The 14,833-nt window shown below is 35.7% G+C and overlaps 1 protein-coding gene and 1 pseudogene across 4 annotated transcripts; both read left to right on the top strand.

The window, feature by feature from the left end:
- Positions 1–492: 492 nt before the first annotated feature.
- Positions 493–8,697, top strand: LOC103340140 (uncharacterized). Of its 3 annotated transcripts, none has more exons than XM_016791322.2 (18): positions 493–847; positions 1,110–1,331; positions 1,422–1,517; positions 1,995–2,047; positions 2,279–2,375; positions 2,803–2,876; positions 3,512–3,629; positions 3,909–4,019; positions 4,464–4,540; positions 5,212–5,281; positions 5,957–6,022; positions 6,396–6,503; positions 6,642–6,772; positions 6,980–7,046; positions 7,148–7,212; positions 7,286–7,379; positions 7,563–7,633; positions 7,738–8,697. In XM_016791322.2, the coding sequence occupies exons 1-18, from the start codon at positions 695–697 to the stop codon at positions 8,396–8,398; spliced, it is 2,334 nt and encodes a 777-aa protein (XP_016646808.1). In that variant the 5' UTR covers positions 493–694; the 3' UTR covers positions 8,399–8,697. The 3 variants fall into 3 exon arrangements, with proteins under 3 accessions (XP_016646808.1, XP_008241741.1, XP_016646810.1); XM_008243519.3 differs by having other exon boundaries at positions 5,215–5,281; XM_016791324.2 differs by having other exon boundaries at positions 509–847; positions 1,972–2,047.
- A 2,609-nt stretch (positions 8,698–11,306) lies between these two features.
- On the top strand, positions 11,307–12,966 carry LOC103340130 (putative membrane-associated kinase regulator 4 pseudogene; annotated as a pseudogene). The gene has a single exon (XR_016123374.1). The product of XR_016123374.1 is annotated as a putative membrane-associated kinase regulator 4 pseudogene (transcript).
- Positions 12,967–14,833: the final 1,867 nt, after the last annotated feature.

Here is a 14,833-nt window from a genome sequence, read left to right on the forward strand (position 1 = left end):
AATCACGAAATTATGGTAAATCTTTAAAACTTACATGATCTGTTAATACGCGTAAAAAAGATTAGTGATTGGATTTGTCATATTTACAGACCAAGGACAAACTATGGTGAATCTTAAATGAAATTATCAAGGAGAAATCACTTGTATTCATTATTTGTTTATTACATAACCCGCAAAAATTAATTTAAAAAAGGATATAGCATAGTACTTGAAAATGGCTGAAATGTTGATTAGTATATTTCTAATGATCAAGTAGCATTCTACATAAAATTATGTTTATGCAATATAAAAATATATATATATAAAAACCTTAAATCATGTTTATCATGAAACGACGTCGCTTCGTATGGTTTAATTAAGCGTTTAATATGCCGAGAAATCCTCCACGCCCATGCTAGACGTTGCTCGTTTGCAATTAGTAAGAATAGGGGTAATTTGGTAAATTCGGAGTTGAAAGAAGAAAAGGAAGCGAAACAAAAGGCAAAGCCGCGCAAAGTACTCCAACTAGAACCAGAAAAAAAGGTTCATTTTGCACCCGGAAGGAATTGCTTGACTTCTTCTCCATCTTCTCCATCAACCCAAAATCAACAAAAATCCGCCTCCTTTCATCATTTTACCTTAATTTATTTGTTTTTCTGTTTGGCGAGCGGGAATTTCCGTAAGAAAACGCGAGAAAAAGAGAGCGGCGGATGACATGTCGTGGATAAGAAATGCGGTGAACCTGGCAGTGGAAGCAGGGGCTACCAATAGCCTCACTCGCACCGTACGGAACTACGCCGACTCTGTCGTCCTTCACGCCGGGAATGCCGTCGCCGGCGGTGCCAGACTCCTCCTCCCTGAACGCATTGTACTATTTCCCAACTCACCATTTCCTTTTAATCATTTTATTACTTCATTTGATTGAAAGAATTCAAATTTTGATTGAGCTGCTTTAATTTTTTCATTTTGAGATTATCCGCTGTTTGAATGGATGCCCATTTCGTTGCAACCCAAAAAAAATGAATTCCCATTTCATGTTTGTTTGTTTTTCTTATAGAAAAAAAATTGGAGTTAGTTTTAATATTAATTTTATTCAAATTCTGATTTGTTTGCCTGGGTTTGTTAATCAGGGCCCTAGGAATTTACAGAGTTTTAGGCTCACTGTGAAAAGATTGGAAGAGGTGTCTGTTTCCTGTAGAGGGGTAGAAAGGGTTCAGCTACTGAGGAGGTGGTTGGTTGCACTTAAAGAAATAGAGAGATTGCCCAGCCTTTACAATGTGAACAATGAAAGAAGCCCTGATGACCAACTTAACTTTGATGAATCCATGGAATCGCCAAAAAGACCTACGCTGGTGGGTAAACCCTGATGCACTCGACAGTTATGTTTTTGTTGTTTTGGTTACTCTATCGTTGTAATTCTTGTGTGTTTCTGTTTGAGACAGGTTTATTACATTGACTCTGATATGGGAGATGAACCAAAAACTTTTCGCGATGTCTTTCTACATAGCCAAGCACTTGAAGGCATAACATTATCAATGGTAAGTTGAGAAATTATTAATGTTTTCTCATACGCATCATATCAGTCTTCTTGTATAGACAAGTGCTGAGAATGGATGATAGTCTCTAATTTTGATCTTAATTAAATGACTTCGTTGACATAGATGGAATTGTTTGCTTATTTTACCAATTACAAGGCTAATCCCCTAGTGCTTATATGATGAGTGAAGTTATGGGGTCCTATAATAACAAACGGCAATCAGGGGTCACCAAGAGGTGCATTATAAGTAGAAAAGAACTCTTCTTTTGTTATACATGAAAAGTCAAAATGAAATGGTTCTAATTTATTAAAGTTTTTTTCCTCCTCCCTCTAATCTGTGTGCAAAGTTGTAGAATATTTTGATTTCTTCCTTTAAGCTTTCCCTTGAGTTTTAGTGCCATTCTGCATACATTGGCTGGGCTTTGTATTTGCTGATCCATGGAGTTTAACCGCAGGTTAACTCTTTTGTATGACTCAGATTCTTGAAGAACCAAATGAGGAAGAAGTTTCGCTACTTTTGGAGATATATGGGTTATTTTTCTCACTCTTCTAATATTCTCATAATGGCTGATTACCACTTCTTTGTGATAACTTAGGTCCTTGAAATTACATTTTTAGTCCATAACAACAGCAAGAAAGATTCTGTTTGGTTGACCAAAAAACTATTCAATAAAGTAAAGATAATTTTCCTAAAGATAGCTCTTGCGGATAATATTATTTGAATATTAAAATATTACATGAATTTTCTTGTACCATATACAGGCTCTGTCTTACAGGAGGAAAGGAGGTACATAATGTAGTAATGAGCAGTGTACAGAATTTGGCAGCAGCACTTTCATACTATCAAGATGAAGTACTGGTAAGGACAGGCGTATGCACGAATTCAGCATGAATGGGGTTAACTTAAGGCTGTAAGCCTTCTGAGTACTTTTGGGATCAGACATCTAAGAATGGCCTATATATTCAGCTTTCACAAATGTTTTGCTTGAAATTTTCTTGTCTCAGTCCAATCGACGTTCTAATCGTTGAAAGTGCTTCTTATTAAAAGTTACATATTAATATTATCATTTGAAGGCTTCAGTTCCCAAGAAACCATTCCCTTTTTTCCTCTGTTTCTTGAACTGCCATCTTCATATTTCTACTCATATGAAAAGTTACATAATTTTTTCATAAGCCAAAAACAGTAACATTTCTAACCTTATGCAAATTATGTTGCAATTTAAGATTTTTGAGTTTAATGCATGCGTCCCTTTCTTATCTATTTTTCTTTTTACTTCTATTTTCAGATAAAACGAGAAGAATTGCTCCAATTTGCTCAAGGTGCAATTGCAGGGCTGAAAATAAATGCTGATCTTGCAAGGTGGTTGAGGAACATTTTTTTTTCCTTCTTTTTTTGGCTGCATGTTTGGGCATTAACATGCAAACTAAGAGATATTTGGAATGAAAATGACTGTTCAGTTATTGGTTTTTGATGTTTTGTGCTATGCTGATTCTTCTGTGATTAAGAAACAGAATTTTGTAGCTCCGCCTTATGCCTTGATATGTTAAATTTGTGTTTTTATATGCTCTAGTAGATATTATATACTGAAGTGACTGTTGCATGCTCGGACTTTGATCAAACAGATCAATCAGCACTATGAATTCATAATATGTATATTTTCTGCTGCTCACTCTCTCTCTCTCTCTCTGTGTCTACATGTGATCAATGAAACTCCAAACTTGTTGAGCATGATTCTTACAATTATCCTTCCATACCACTGCATTTTGTGCTCTTGAAGTTTGGTTTTCCTTTTTCTTTGTTAGTTTATTATGTAGAGGACAATAACATACAGCAGAGTTTTTTATTTGCATACCCTCTATTCGATCTCCTTTGGTGAATGTTTGGAATCCACATGTTTCCATTCTTAGACAATCATTATTAGTTTAAGTTTTAATAAGATCCAGTTGTTCTTCACCTAATCTTGTCCTCCACCTGTTTTTGTTCTCTGCTCTCAGAATAGATGCTGAAGCCTGCAGTATAAGGGAAGAACTTGATAAAGTGATGGCACACCAAAAGCCTCGAAGTGAAGGTTGTGAAAATTCATCTGAGAAGGAAAGGGATGCAACAATAGAGGTAAACTTGATCTTTTTATTTATGCAAATACAAGCACACATTCAAATACATCTCCCATAAATGCACGGTTTTATTTGAGATGATTTTATTTTATTCACATTCAAATTAAAAGTGTTATCAGAATCTCTGTTTCAGTATAAAAGAAGCGCATGTAGAAATTCAGCTGTTCAAATATGATACATGCCTTAACTCCCTAACTGTTTAAATATCATCAACTAAGGAATTAGGATAACTAAGTGTATATGACTCGTTGAACTGAAAAGTCTGATTTCCTTGCAGAATTTAAAAGAAGCACTTGTTGAAATTCAACTATGCTCCAGGTTGGAGGATCTGTTATTAAAGAAGAAATCCTTGAGCAATGGGGACTCGCCCGAGATGCACTGTGAAAAGGTATACTCCATGTGATATCATCCCCGCACCTCCCTCCTTTCCTTTGAACTGTAACAAAAGAGGAATTGACAGTTCTGAATGTTCTAGACTGATTCAGGGTTTGACAAACAACTTAACCTAAAAGTGGGTTTGATAAAACAGTTTTTAACAGTTCAGTGAGGTCAAACATTACATGGTATCCATGAAACGTATCCTGAATGCAATCTAGAGAAACAGTGTGAAGAACAAAGCTACAAATTTTCAGTTCATCTTATAAAAATTAATCTGAACATTCTTCTCAGTTACTGTGTGTTTTATATATATTATTTTAAGTATGGTTACTGCATAAGAAGCCTAGCTATGCCTTTGAGGGGCACTGCATGTGTTTAGGCAATTAGGCCCCATCTTCTCAGGCCAGTTCTTCTCTTATTTGTATCTAACTGCCCGTTTTAATTTATATTGCAGGTTGAAAAATTAAAAGTATTTTCAGAATCTCTTGCTAACTCCACCTCACAAGCTGAAAAGCGCATTTTAGACCACAGGTTTCAAATTGTATTTTAAAGCATTTTGCTTGTGTCTATGTGTGCTGGTGTTGTATGCAGGTTTCCATGATTGTTTTTTTGTCTGTGTATAGCTGCACATGTGTTCAGAAAATAGATGCTTATGTAAGCACATCCATTGTGAAATAGTTTTTTGTTCATGACCTAGTTTTTCTGAGAATTTGCAGTTTAAATGAATTAGCATATGTTTATTTCCTTCTTTTCCTACTTGATAAAATGGATTCTCATATTGTGTATGGACCGTAAAGGACCTTTTTCATCAGTAAAGGAGTCTGCTTGCTAAACATAGTGTTGAAGTAGATTAATCTGATGGTTGTCATTAATTTCTTTGGGAGATTAATTTTCGTTTCATTTATTTAGATCGGAAAGCTGCAATCTTCTAGTGTTAGATGTTTTAGCTGTTTTTTTTGTGGCTTCTTGAGCACTTCTGTTGTATCTTTTATGTTTTCTTCAATAAAAGTTTGTTTGTTTGTTTGTTTTTAAAAGTGCACTTGAGCTCTATACATTTTTGGTTCATGTCAGCACACACCTCTCCATTTTGATATTTGATTAATTGCTATTTGACAAAGAAAATGTGAAAATTAGGTCCAGTTGGTGTTTCCTTTATCTTTATTTTCTTTACTGGTTTTTATTCTTTCTCTCAATACTTAAAGCAGGTTTCAGAAAGAAGAAGCACTCAACTTTCGTGTAGCTAAAGCTAATGAAGTAAGCCAACTGGAGAAGGTATACTGGCTCAAAAGACTTATTTCCCCCTTTTTCAAAAGAGAATGTGAAAGAACTATGTGAATCCATTCAACTAAGGAATTCTTTTGCACAGATATATCATAAGTCTCGATTGAATAGGCATTTTCAGTTAATGATAGCTTAACTAATATGTCTTGAAGCCTATCGATCTGTACATTACATGTTTACATGGGCTTCAGTTGCTCAGAGTTTGTGGTATTCAACAGAATGGATTTAATATCAGACTCTTCTTTTAGCTAGTATAAAATTTGAACCTTACCTTTTACTATTTGTTTGATGGATTTAGACCTAATTTTTGTATCTTTGAGGATTAACCTTATCATGCAAGTATTGCCCACACTGGCACGTGTCAACTTATTTAGATGCTTAAATAAAAACTGCAGACTTCCCACACAATGGTAGCTGATAAATTTTTGTACCCATTGTTAATATGTATAGAAATGTGATTTAAGAACATCTTAATCATCTTTAATTTAATTTTTCAGAATTGATGTATGACTTCTTTTTTGTCTAGTAGACTTGTTAAATTTTTATGTCACATATGGTTGAGGCCTACTGTCTATATAGTGGACTGTTTACTGGAATAAATTTGTTTGGTTGTGATCCATTTTGTTGTTGACGTCCACGAAATTGTAGTAACTTGGCATTTTTCAGGAATTGGTGGCAGAGATCGGACAACTTGAGAGGCAAAGAGAAGAACTCCAACAAGAACTGAAAAAGGTTCCTCCTCTGTTATATATAAAGAGATAGTGCGCTTTAGGAGATCGCAGTCATTTCCAATAGCGTTTAATTAATCGTTAGTTCTAGGCTTCTAGGTAAAATGTACTCTGATATTCATATTGATGGTGATCAACTAAAGTGGTGCGTTTTTGTTAATGATAAAATTGTCCCCATTCACAGAGCCTATTTAAACAAGTTGAAGGGTGTTCATGAGAGTATACATATGCATTTTTTTTTTCCGGTGTGAGCATCAGAAGAGGCGAACTGCAAATGTCACCCCCACCAATTCTATAGCCTGCAAAATAAGTCCTATTCTGTTTTCTCATATTCTTTTGCTGGGGGGTATATATATACGGCTGAACATTTTTTACAGGTGATTATTTCATTGAAGGCCGTTCGTGCACGCCTTCACAATGCAAGGGAAGAAAGAGAACAGTTTGATGAAGCAAGCAATCAGATTCTTGTACACATAAAATCAAAGGTATTATAGGTTTTTTGTTATGCCTTAGGTCACATTTAGAATGCATACATTAAGAATGGTTTTCTACAGATGTACTTTGGATGAGCATTTAATAGCTTGCTATGGAGTATCTATAATATCTGTTTTCTTTAATCACAGGAAGATGAGCTGTCAAGATCCATTGCTTCATGTAAAACAGAAGTTGATGTTGTCAATACTTGGATTAGTTTTTTGGAAGATACATGGGTTCTCCAGACCTCATACACAGAGAAAAAGGAGAAGCAGGTCAAGTATGTAGATCTTATTTACAGTGATCAGCAAATGAATCTGATGCCAATATTTCATGTTGGATAAATGTATTCTGAAAACTTGAAATGGAATTAATATCCTATGATATGATCTCTTTAACGTTTTCTGTACTTGCACTGTTGTGTCCATCCCCTAGTGTATGATGAGTTCTTCATATTTAATGATATTTGGTTATTTTCTTGTTCAAGTGGTGAACTGGAGAGATATGGAGACCATTTTGTGCATTTGGTAATCCAACTTCTCTCTACCTACAAGGTAATAGTTTTCTTCTTATATGTTGATAATTTATTTTAACTAGTGCATCACGTTCACTTTTATCTATTACTATAATTTTCTTTTTTCATATCATAAACTAGGAAAGCTTGGGATCATCCATCGTTCGTATTAAGAATCTCGTGGAGAGCTTGAGGTCAAGTCAAGGGTAATTTTCTCTGTTTCTCTTAGCTTTCCTTTTACACAATTTTATCAAGCCTCTGATTGTTTATTTATATCAGAGCAAATATATCACCTCGTATGGATGATGGAAGTTCGAAAGTAAATAACCCAAGAAAAACTCTTGAAGAGGAATATTTGGACATGGAAGCGAAGGTATGCACACATTTTCCACTGTTTTTTTAATCCTTTGATAAGTGAAATTTTCAGTCAAATTCTTTAAGATCACGTTCCACTTTTGCATGTATGTATTAATCTTGTATTTCTTCATTCATTGTGCTTTGAACGGATATATCAGCATGAAATATTCCTCAATCTAATTTCCCTTTGTCATTTCAGTTTCTGACCACCTTAAGTGTAGTGGAGACCATGAAAAGGCAGTTCTACGTTCAAACTGAAGGCATTTTCAGGTACACTCTCGTCTATGCTGTCATTTTCCCTTCTGCCATTAGGTACATCTCTATGTTTATAGCATCACTCCCTTGATATGATACATGGTACACTCTTGATCCAGGAGAGATGACCAGAAGGTCAAAGACCTCTTTGATGCCCTCAAAAAAATAAAAGATGAATTTGAATCCATTGACAGACCGACATTGGAAATCGAAGCTTCACCACAAAGACCAGAGACACCGTCTAGTGATAGGCCCCAAATAATTCCATCTCCTACCTCTACCTCTCCATTGACATCTTCTCCATTGACCACCTCTCCATTGACTGCTGGACCTCCAGAACTCAAACTGGATGAAGTATCCAATTCTTCCTTGATTAAGGGAGAGAAGACTTTAGACCCAAAAGAAGAACTGGCAAAGCTAGAGCCAGAACATGGGAAGACCCCTCCATTGACCACTGGGACTCCAGAACTCAAACAGGATGAAGTTTCCAATTCTTCCTTGATTAAAGGGGAGAAGAAGACAGTAGACTCAAAAGAAGAATTGGCAAAAGTAGAACCAGAACATGGTAAGGCCCCTCCATTGACCACTGGGACTCCAGAACTCAAACAGGATAAAGTATCCAATTCTTCCTTGATTAAGGGAGACAAGACACTAAGCCCAAAAGAAGAATTGGCAAAACTAGAGCCAGAACATGGGAAGGTTGGCAAAGAAGGCTCAACAGAGGAGATTAATGATTGGGAGTTTGATGAACTTGAAAAGGACCTAAAAACCCCTAGCTGACCAGCAGGAAATAGGCCAAGTTCATACGGTGGAATATCCGAATATGTATACTGGTGCATTTTGATCTCATAACAAGGATGGATTGTGGCATGTCTAGTGGAACAAGCAAGTTAGTAGCTTTCATTTCCAGACAAGATGCAATGCTATGTATTTACAGGCAACACTCCTCATAGGTTGTAAATAAAAAGTGGACAAACATTCGAGTGCTTAGGTTTATCGAAGTGTGTAAATTCTCGTCTTTGATTACAAGATGTAGATACCTTAAAAAGTTAAAAGCAAATTAATTTCTCCTGTGTATAGATACCACAACCATGCAACTTCTTCTTCCAGGTCTGTTTGAAACATATTGCGCATAGAGCAAAGAAATTGATTTCACTGATCATGTGAGCAACACTTGATTACAGGGCATCTGTTGCATATGGAAGGGAGATATGTGATAGCGACCGTCGTGTACACGTGAGCTGGGATTGGCTATCATCCACTGATGGTTGATGAGACCTCACCTACTGCCATCACTGTCCGGGCGACTGTAATTAGTATTTCTTGCGAAGAAAATAGACTTCTCAAAAGCGGCGACCCTAGTGAGCTTTGACATAAACTCATATTCATAAAGCCGATGGAATTTTTCAGTCACATTGGTTAAAATGAGATCAATCATGTGGCTAGGAGGACCAGAACTCGAGCATCTCTTAAGATTATTAGCATCACGTGACCTCTTGATCAGGGTGTTAGTAAGATTAATATCATAATATGGTCTGTCTCGTGTAGGCACGTGATGGCTACCATTACTGGCAGTGAGCTTCCACCTTTTTGTACCTTTTAATGGCTCCATGGCAGGCCCTCCAATCCATGCCAGAATACTATTTTACCAACTAGGTCAATAAAAAAGTTGACAATAAAAACCATGTCTACAAAATAGGGAAGAAAAAAAGAACAGGAAAAAGAATTGGGTAAAAGCTAATGTTGACGAACAAAATAATCAAATGACCTCATACATTATTGGGAAGATGATGTAGAATCTTAAATTAAATATGAAATACAAAATCCTTTTTACATTATTCTAAGACACTGACTAAACAAATATTATGAAGTTCTGTTCTCAGATGTTTTTTACTGCCCATGAAATTGGACCTTGTGGGTTGTTTTTACATGTTAATATGGTCAACAGTTTGAAATTCCAAAGACAGATATTATAAACAATGATGATGATGAGGTTAAATCTTTGCAACAATTTTGACTAGGTTAGATGAGGACATCCACATATGATAGCCCATGATAGTAGTTGGTGTGGAGAATATAATTTTTTATTTTGTGTTCTTTGATGAAAAAAATGAAATGAAATATCTCTCTCTCCCCTCCACTGATTATAGAATTGTGAGTGAGTGCAGAAAACCAGATTTCGAGAAGTGGGTTGCCCAGACAAACATAAAAAATACACAAGATGGTTTTCAAATTCAAATCTTGGTTGCAGGCAGGTTAGTGGATGTTGCAGAAAAAATAACATAATTATACATGTAATTGGCATATAAACATGAGATGCATTATTTTGGAAGAAGGTTGGAATCTGAGATCTCTTATCCCTAAGGCAAGGCAAAGTTTTTATCTTTTGGGCTCGACCGTGTTGGCTGATTCTCTTCCTTTTTTTTTTATTTAAGGAAAATAAAACAGTTACAAATGGTATTTGTCATAGAACCTAAAATATGGGTTCAATCTTTGAGGAAAATTCAGAAGTGCTACAAATAACCTGAATAGTGAAAAGGAAGCACAAACTTAATTAAGAGAGGTGATCCATTTAGAATTCCCATATAGATATTCGATGGGAGAAATGCTAGAACCTTCTCTCTAACCTTCTCCTTTGGATTTTTCTTTCTTTGACATGTGTCATTCTCCTTACACTTAAAACAATGTCATTAATATATTATTCAAGCTAACTTTTGCTTTCCAAGTTTACCCTTATTAAATGTATTCAATTTATCCAAAAACATTTCACAACTTTCTTACCATCTTATTAATTTTTTTCTAACGTCAATTATTTTTTTTAAAGAACATATATGCTTTTTTTAAAAAAAAAGAGGAAATGTCCGTTTTTTTTTAAACACAAAGGACTTTTTTTTTTCTATCTAAACCCTTTGTTTGTTTTTTTTAAATTTATTTTTTTTAAAAAGGACCTTTCCTCTTAAAAGCAAATATGTTCTTTAAAAAAAATTAATAAGATGGTAAGGAAGTTGTGAAATGTTTTTGGATAAATTGAATACATTTAATAAGGGTAAACTTGGAAAACAAAAGTTAACTTGAATAATATATTAATGACATTGTTTTAAGTGTAAGGAGAATGACATATCAAACAAAGAAAGGAGAATGTCCAAATGAGAAGGTTAGAGAGAAGGTTGCTAACATTCCCTATTGAATGGATATCAAGATTTCAGATTAGATTTCATTTCTCAGAAGTTTGATTTGCTCTCTCTCCTTCAATCGTCAATGTACTTTCATTTTCTTAACAGTGTTCAAAAGATGGGGCATGTTGCTTACATTGAAACTCTCAATAAAAACAGAAGCTCTGCCCTGTCAACATCTTGTACTTGAAGTCTAAGCTTTGTGCTCAAACATTTGAAGAATCCAAATTCAAGGCGTTTACAGTAAGAGTGGATGTGGACTAAGAAAAACGTACATATATGGGGATGTTCAAGCCATGTCATCCCACTAATCACGCTCTACAGTCTGGGCATTACAAAAGTTTGATTTGATGGTTTGATTATAAGCAGCTATGTGTCAAAATTTGGTTGGTTCAAATCTGCCTTAAGAAAACTATAATTTCTAAGGAAACTGTCAATAATCACAACATTAAAATCTCATGGGACGGTTTAAAAAAACTGTGATTGGAATCTATTGAAGCTACAAAATTATTGTTCTTTAGCCCAAAATACAAGAATAAGCTACAAATTAATGTTCTTAGCCCAAAAGGAAAAAGCTATAGTTATTTTCTTTCTGCACTTTAGTTCTTGGAAGCATTCAAGATATTGAAAGAGAAAAATTATTATTATATATTATTCCAACTTGGCAACACCTTTACTTAAAAGGGTGCTCTGCCTCTTCCTTCACCAAGCTCTCCTTCCCATAAGCGTCTTCACACACACACACACACACACACAGACAGAGTGAGCGAGCAGGGTTACATGAGATGGCCAGAAGCCAAGCCTCAGGTGAAACTACAGATGAAGACTATATAGACATGGAAGTAAGCTCCTCCTCCAACTTCTTTTGTTATTCCATTGGCTCTCCACCACAAACCAGAGAGTTTGAGTTTCAAATGTCCTCAGTTTCTCAAGATAAAGAAACGACAACATCCCCAGCTGATGAGCTCTTCTACAAAGGTAAGCTCCTTCCTCTTCATCTCCCACCTCGCTTACAGATGGTCCAAAAGATCCTTCAGAGCTCAAACACCTCACTTGGGAACAAAACCCAAGAAGCCATTGAAGACAGCTTCAGCATTCCCTTCATCAATAGCTCTACCACCACAGCTTCCACCAATACAAGCACCCCATTGGATAGGTCCTGCAATATCTCACCGTCAGAATCTTGCAGGGTTAGCAGTGAGCTAACCTCAGATGAGTACATCTCTGAATGGACAGCTGAAATGTGTGTTAATTTCATTGGTGGTCATGATCATCAAAAGAAATCTTGGTCCACAAAACTCAAGCAGATCAAGCAGTCTTCTTTGGGTCAAAAGCTCAAGGCTTCAAGGGCATATGTTAAATCTTTGTTCAGTAAGCCCACTTGTGCAGATGACTACTCTTGTGCAAAGCCAGCAAGAAATGCAGAAGCAGAAAATGGTTCAAAAGTCAAGGACTTTTGCTCAAATAAGTACATGAAGGTGGCCAAGAAAAACCCTTTTGGGAAAATTGACAATGGCAGATATCAAATATCATCAACTACTCTCATGAAAAGCATTGAGAAAGAAATGGCTGAGGAAAATTCCAATACCCACAGAAAGTCATTCTCTGGGGCCATTCAACATCCATCTGCACCAAAATCCTTGTGTTCATCCACAACTTCCTCTGTTTCTTCATCTTCATCTTCATCTTTCTCATTCAGCTCAAGTGGTTTCTCTGATATGCAGTTGCTGAAGAGAAGTACCAGTGCAAATTCAGAGCTTGAGAGCTCAATAGAGGGAGCAATTGCTCATTGCAAACAGTCACAGCAGCTGTTTAGCTCAAGAAAGAGTGCAAATGAAAGTCATGAGTTCTGTTCACTGTCTGCTTCAAGGATGCAGTTTGTGGGGGTCAAGAGATCTCACCAGGCCACATCTAATGATATGAGAGACACACACATGAATATGATTACATTATATGATTGAGAATTTCAAATGTTTCCCACTTCCAAGTTTTCCTGTTAATCTGTTTTGAATTTGGGCTTCATTTGAATTTAATATGCAGTGTGATTGATGTACAGGCATTTGCACGTTTTCCAGCACTGTTTGATCAGAGTCATCAGACTTTCTTGGCCTGCATTCATTTAGAGAATTTAACTGTTCAAATAAAAAAAAGTCTAAAAACACTTTCCCTGTTCAACTTTTGTTACATCAGAAGTTTTGTAATTACAATCGAGTTGGTTTGATTATTTCTGTTACTTAGTATAATATGCATTAATGTTATTAATTATTGCGTGTGACAAATGACTTGCTCCCCTCTTTATTAAAAAAAGTCATCAAGATATGACCCAACAAAGACATTTTAAAGATCTTTATATTGTTTTATATATCTTTAGTGACCAGTGGATCTATAAATTCTAATCCAATATCTCCATGTTGAATAATGTGGAGAAAAAAGTCACGACTACATGGTTTAAATGTACCCGATCTTTAAGATAGTCCATAAGCCTTAAACACGTCAAGAAATCTATAAACTGTTGCAAGTTGGACTTCCCTTAAGAGTTTGATTTTTGGATGTCCTTTTTTTATTGAGAGAAGCAATAATATGCTAAATTCACACATACTACATTTATGCGAAGACTTGAACCCATAATTTTCCTGAAAAAATAATTGCTTGCACCCATAATCTTTTATGAAGAAACAATTGCTTCAAATCACTACACTAGTAGATTTTTTTCAGACTTCCCTTAGGGCACTTCAGCGGAAGGCTTTTTGCCCGGGGAGGACAGGGTCTAGCCCACAAGACGACTCCAACACGCAAAGGTAAGTCTGGGCAAGGCGTGGGGCCCACCAACCTGGACAAGCCCTTAGGCAAAATCAGCCCGTGTTGCTGCCTGGGCAATTGATGTAATGTTGACTTCATAATGACATTAGCAACCAATTTAAATAACTGATTTAAAAAAACCCAAAAAAAATCATAATTTTGTATTATATAAATACCTAATCATATTCTTTACTTCTCACATCAAAATTCTATACAAATTTATCTCCTCATATCTCATGTGAATAGTGGTTGCCTTTGAATTGCCATGGTAATGAGTGAAAACACAATAAGCATTTTGTAAGGGCTGCCACTATTCACATGAATAGTAATATCTATTGCCTCTCTTTGTCCTTTGTCATGACAAATAAGTGGAAATGCTCTTAGAGTTAATTGATGCTGAAAATGGAAACAATTTGGAAATATAAGAAGTAATGGAAAGAAATTGATAATGTGTTAGCACAAATAGTAAAGTCCCCCAAAATAATAGAAACCTTTTTCTGTAAAGTGAGTGAGTGACTCAAAACTTTTCTAGTGGTTTAGGTACGGTAAAATTAGCTAAGGTCTTTGTCCACACCAGCAGCTAGCTGGCTTCTATAAGCTGCTTTTCTCCTGAACTAGATTCTCAATGAAAGTTTCAGGCTTTATGTCCATCATTCTTTTTTGGTTTTTGGATAAAACCATCATCGTCCTTTTAGACTTTTTAGTTTTACATTTACCCAAAAGAACTGTGGGTTATTTGTTCTACTGTTCTTTCTCTTCTAGACTTCTGGTCACTACTGTACTGCATAGAAGTTAGGGACACATCACCCATTTATCTTTTCTCTGTCATTAAGGTGGCTTTCCTAATTATCAGGTGATCTCATAATCTCTATAGGGCAACGGATGTTCCCTATGATTAAGGTGACTTCCTAATTTTTCTATTTTCAAATAATAATTTACTTTAAATTAATCTGAACTACGTAAAGGGAATTTGAATTCGAGTGCACTGTGAGTTACATCCTATAATACTTTGTTTTTCTAAAAGAAGCGCAATAATTGTTCTCGAGCAGTTCAGCCTGGAAAATTAACAAGAACTTGTGCTTGAATTCATCTTACTGCATTGAAAAGTATTGTTACACAGTGTTCCCTGTCTGCCTCTGCAAAGCATCCACAGAGGCATGTTACGTGTATCAGAAATGTATTTAGATAAATAAAAAGGAATGTAACAGCAATGTCACACCAAAACTATTATTGAAGTCAAAAG

The sequence above is a fragment of the Prunus mume genome, linkage group LG1, assembly GCF_029339155.1.
Source record: "Prunus mume cultivar Tortuosa linkage group LG1, ASM2933915v1, whole genome shotgun sequence".
Lineage (NCBI taxonomy): Eukaryota > Viridiplantae > Streptophyta > Magnoliopsida > Rosales > Rosaceae > Prunus > Prunus mume.

Coding starts and splice junctions, on each gene's coding strand:
- LOC103340140 (XM_016791322.2), top strand. CDS start 695: ATGTCGTGGATAAGAAATGCGGTGAACCTGGCAGTGGAAGCAGGGGCT. Junction 1,332..1,421: donor CGCCAAAAAGACCTACGCTG/GTGGGTAAACCC, acceptor TGTTTGAGACAG/GTTTATTACATTGACTCTGA. Junction 2,048..2,278: donor CTACTTTTGGAGATATATGG/GTTATTTTTCTC, acceptor TACCATATACAG/GCTCTGTCTTACAGGAGGAA.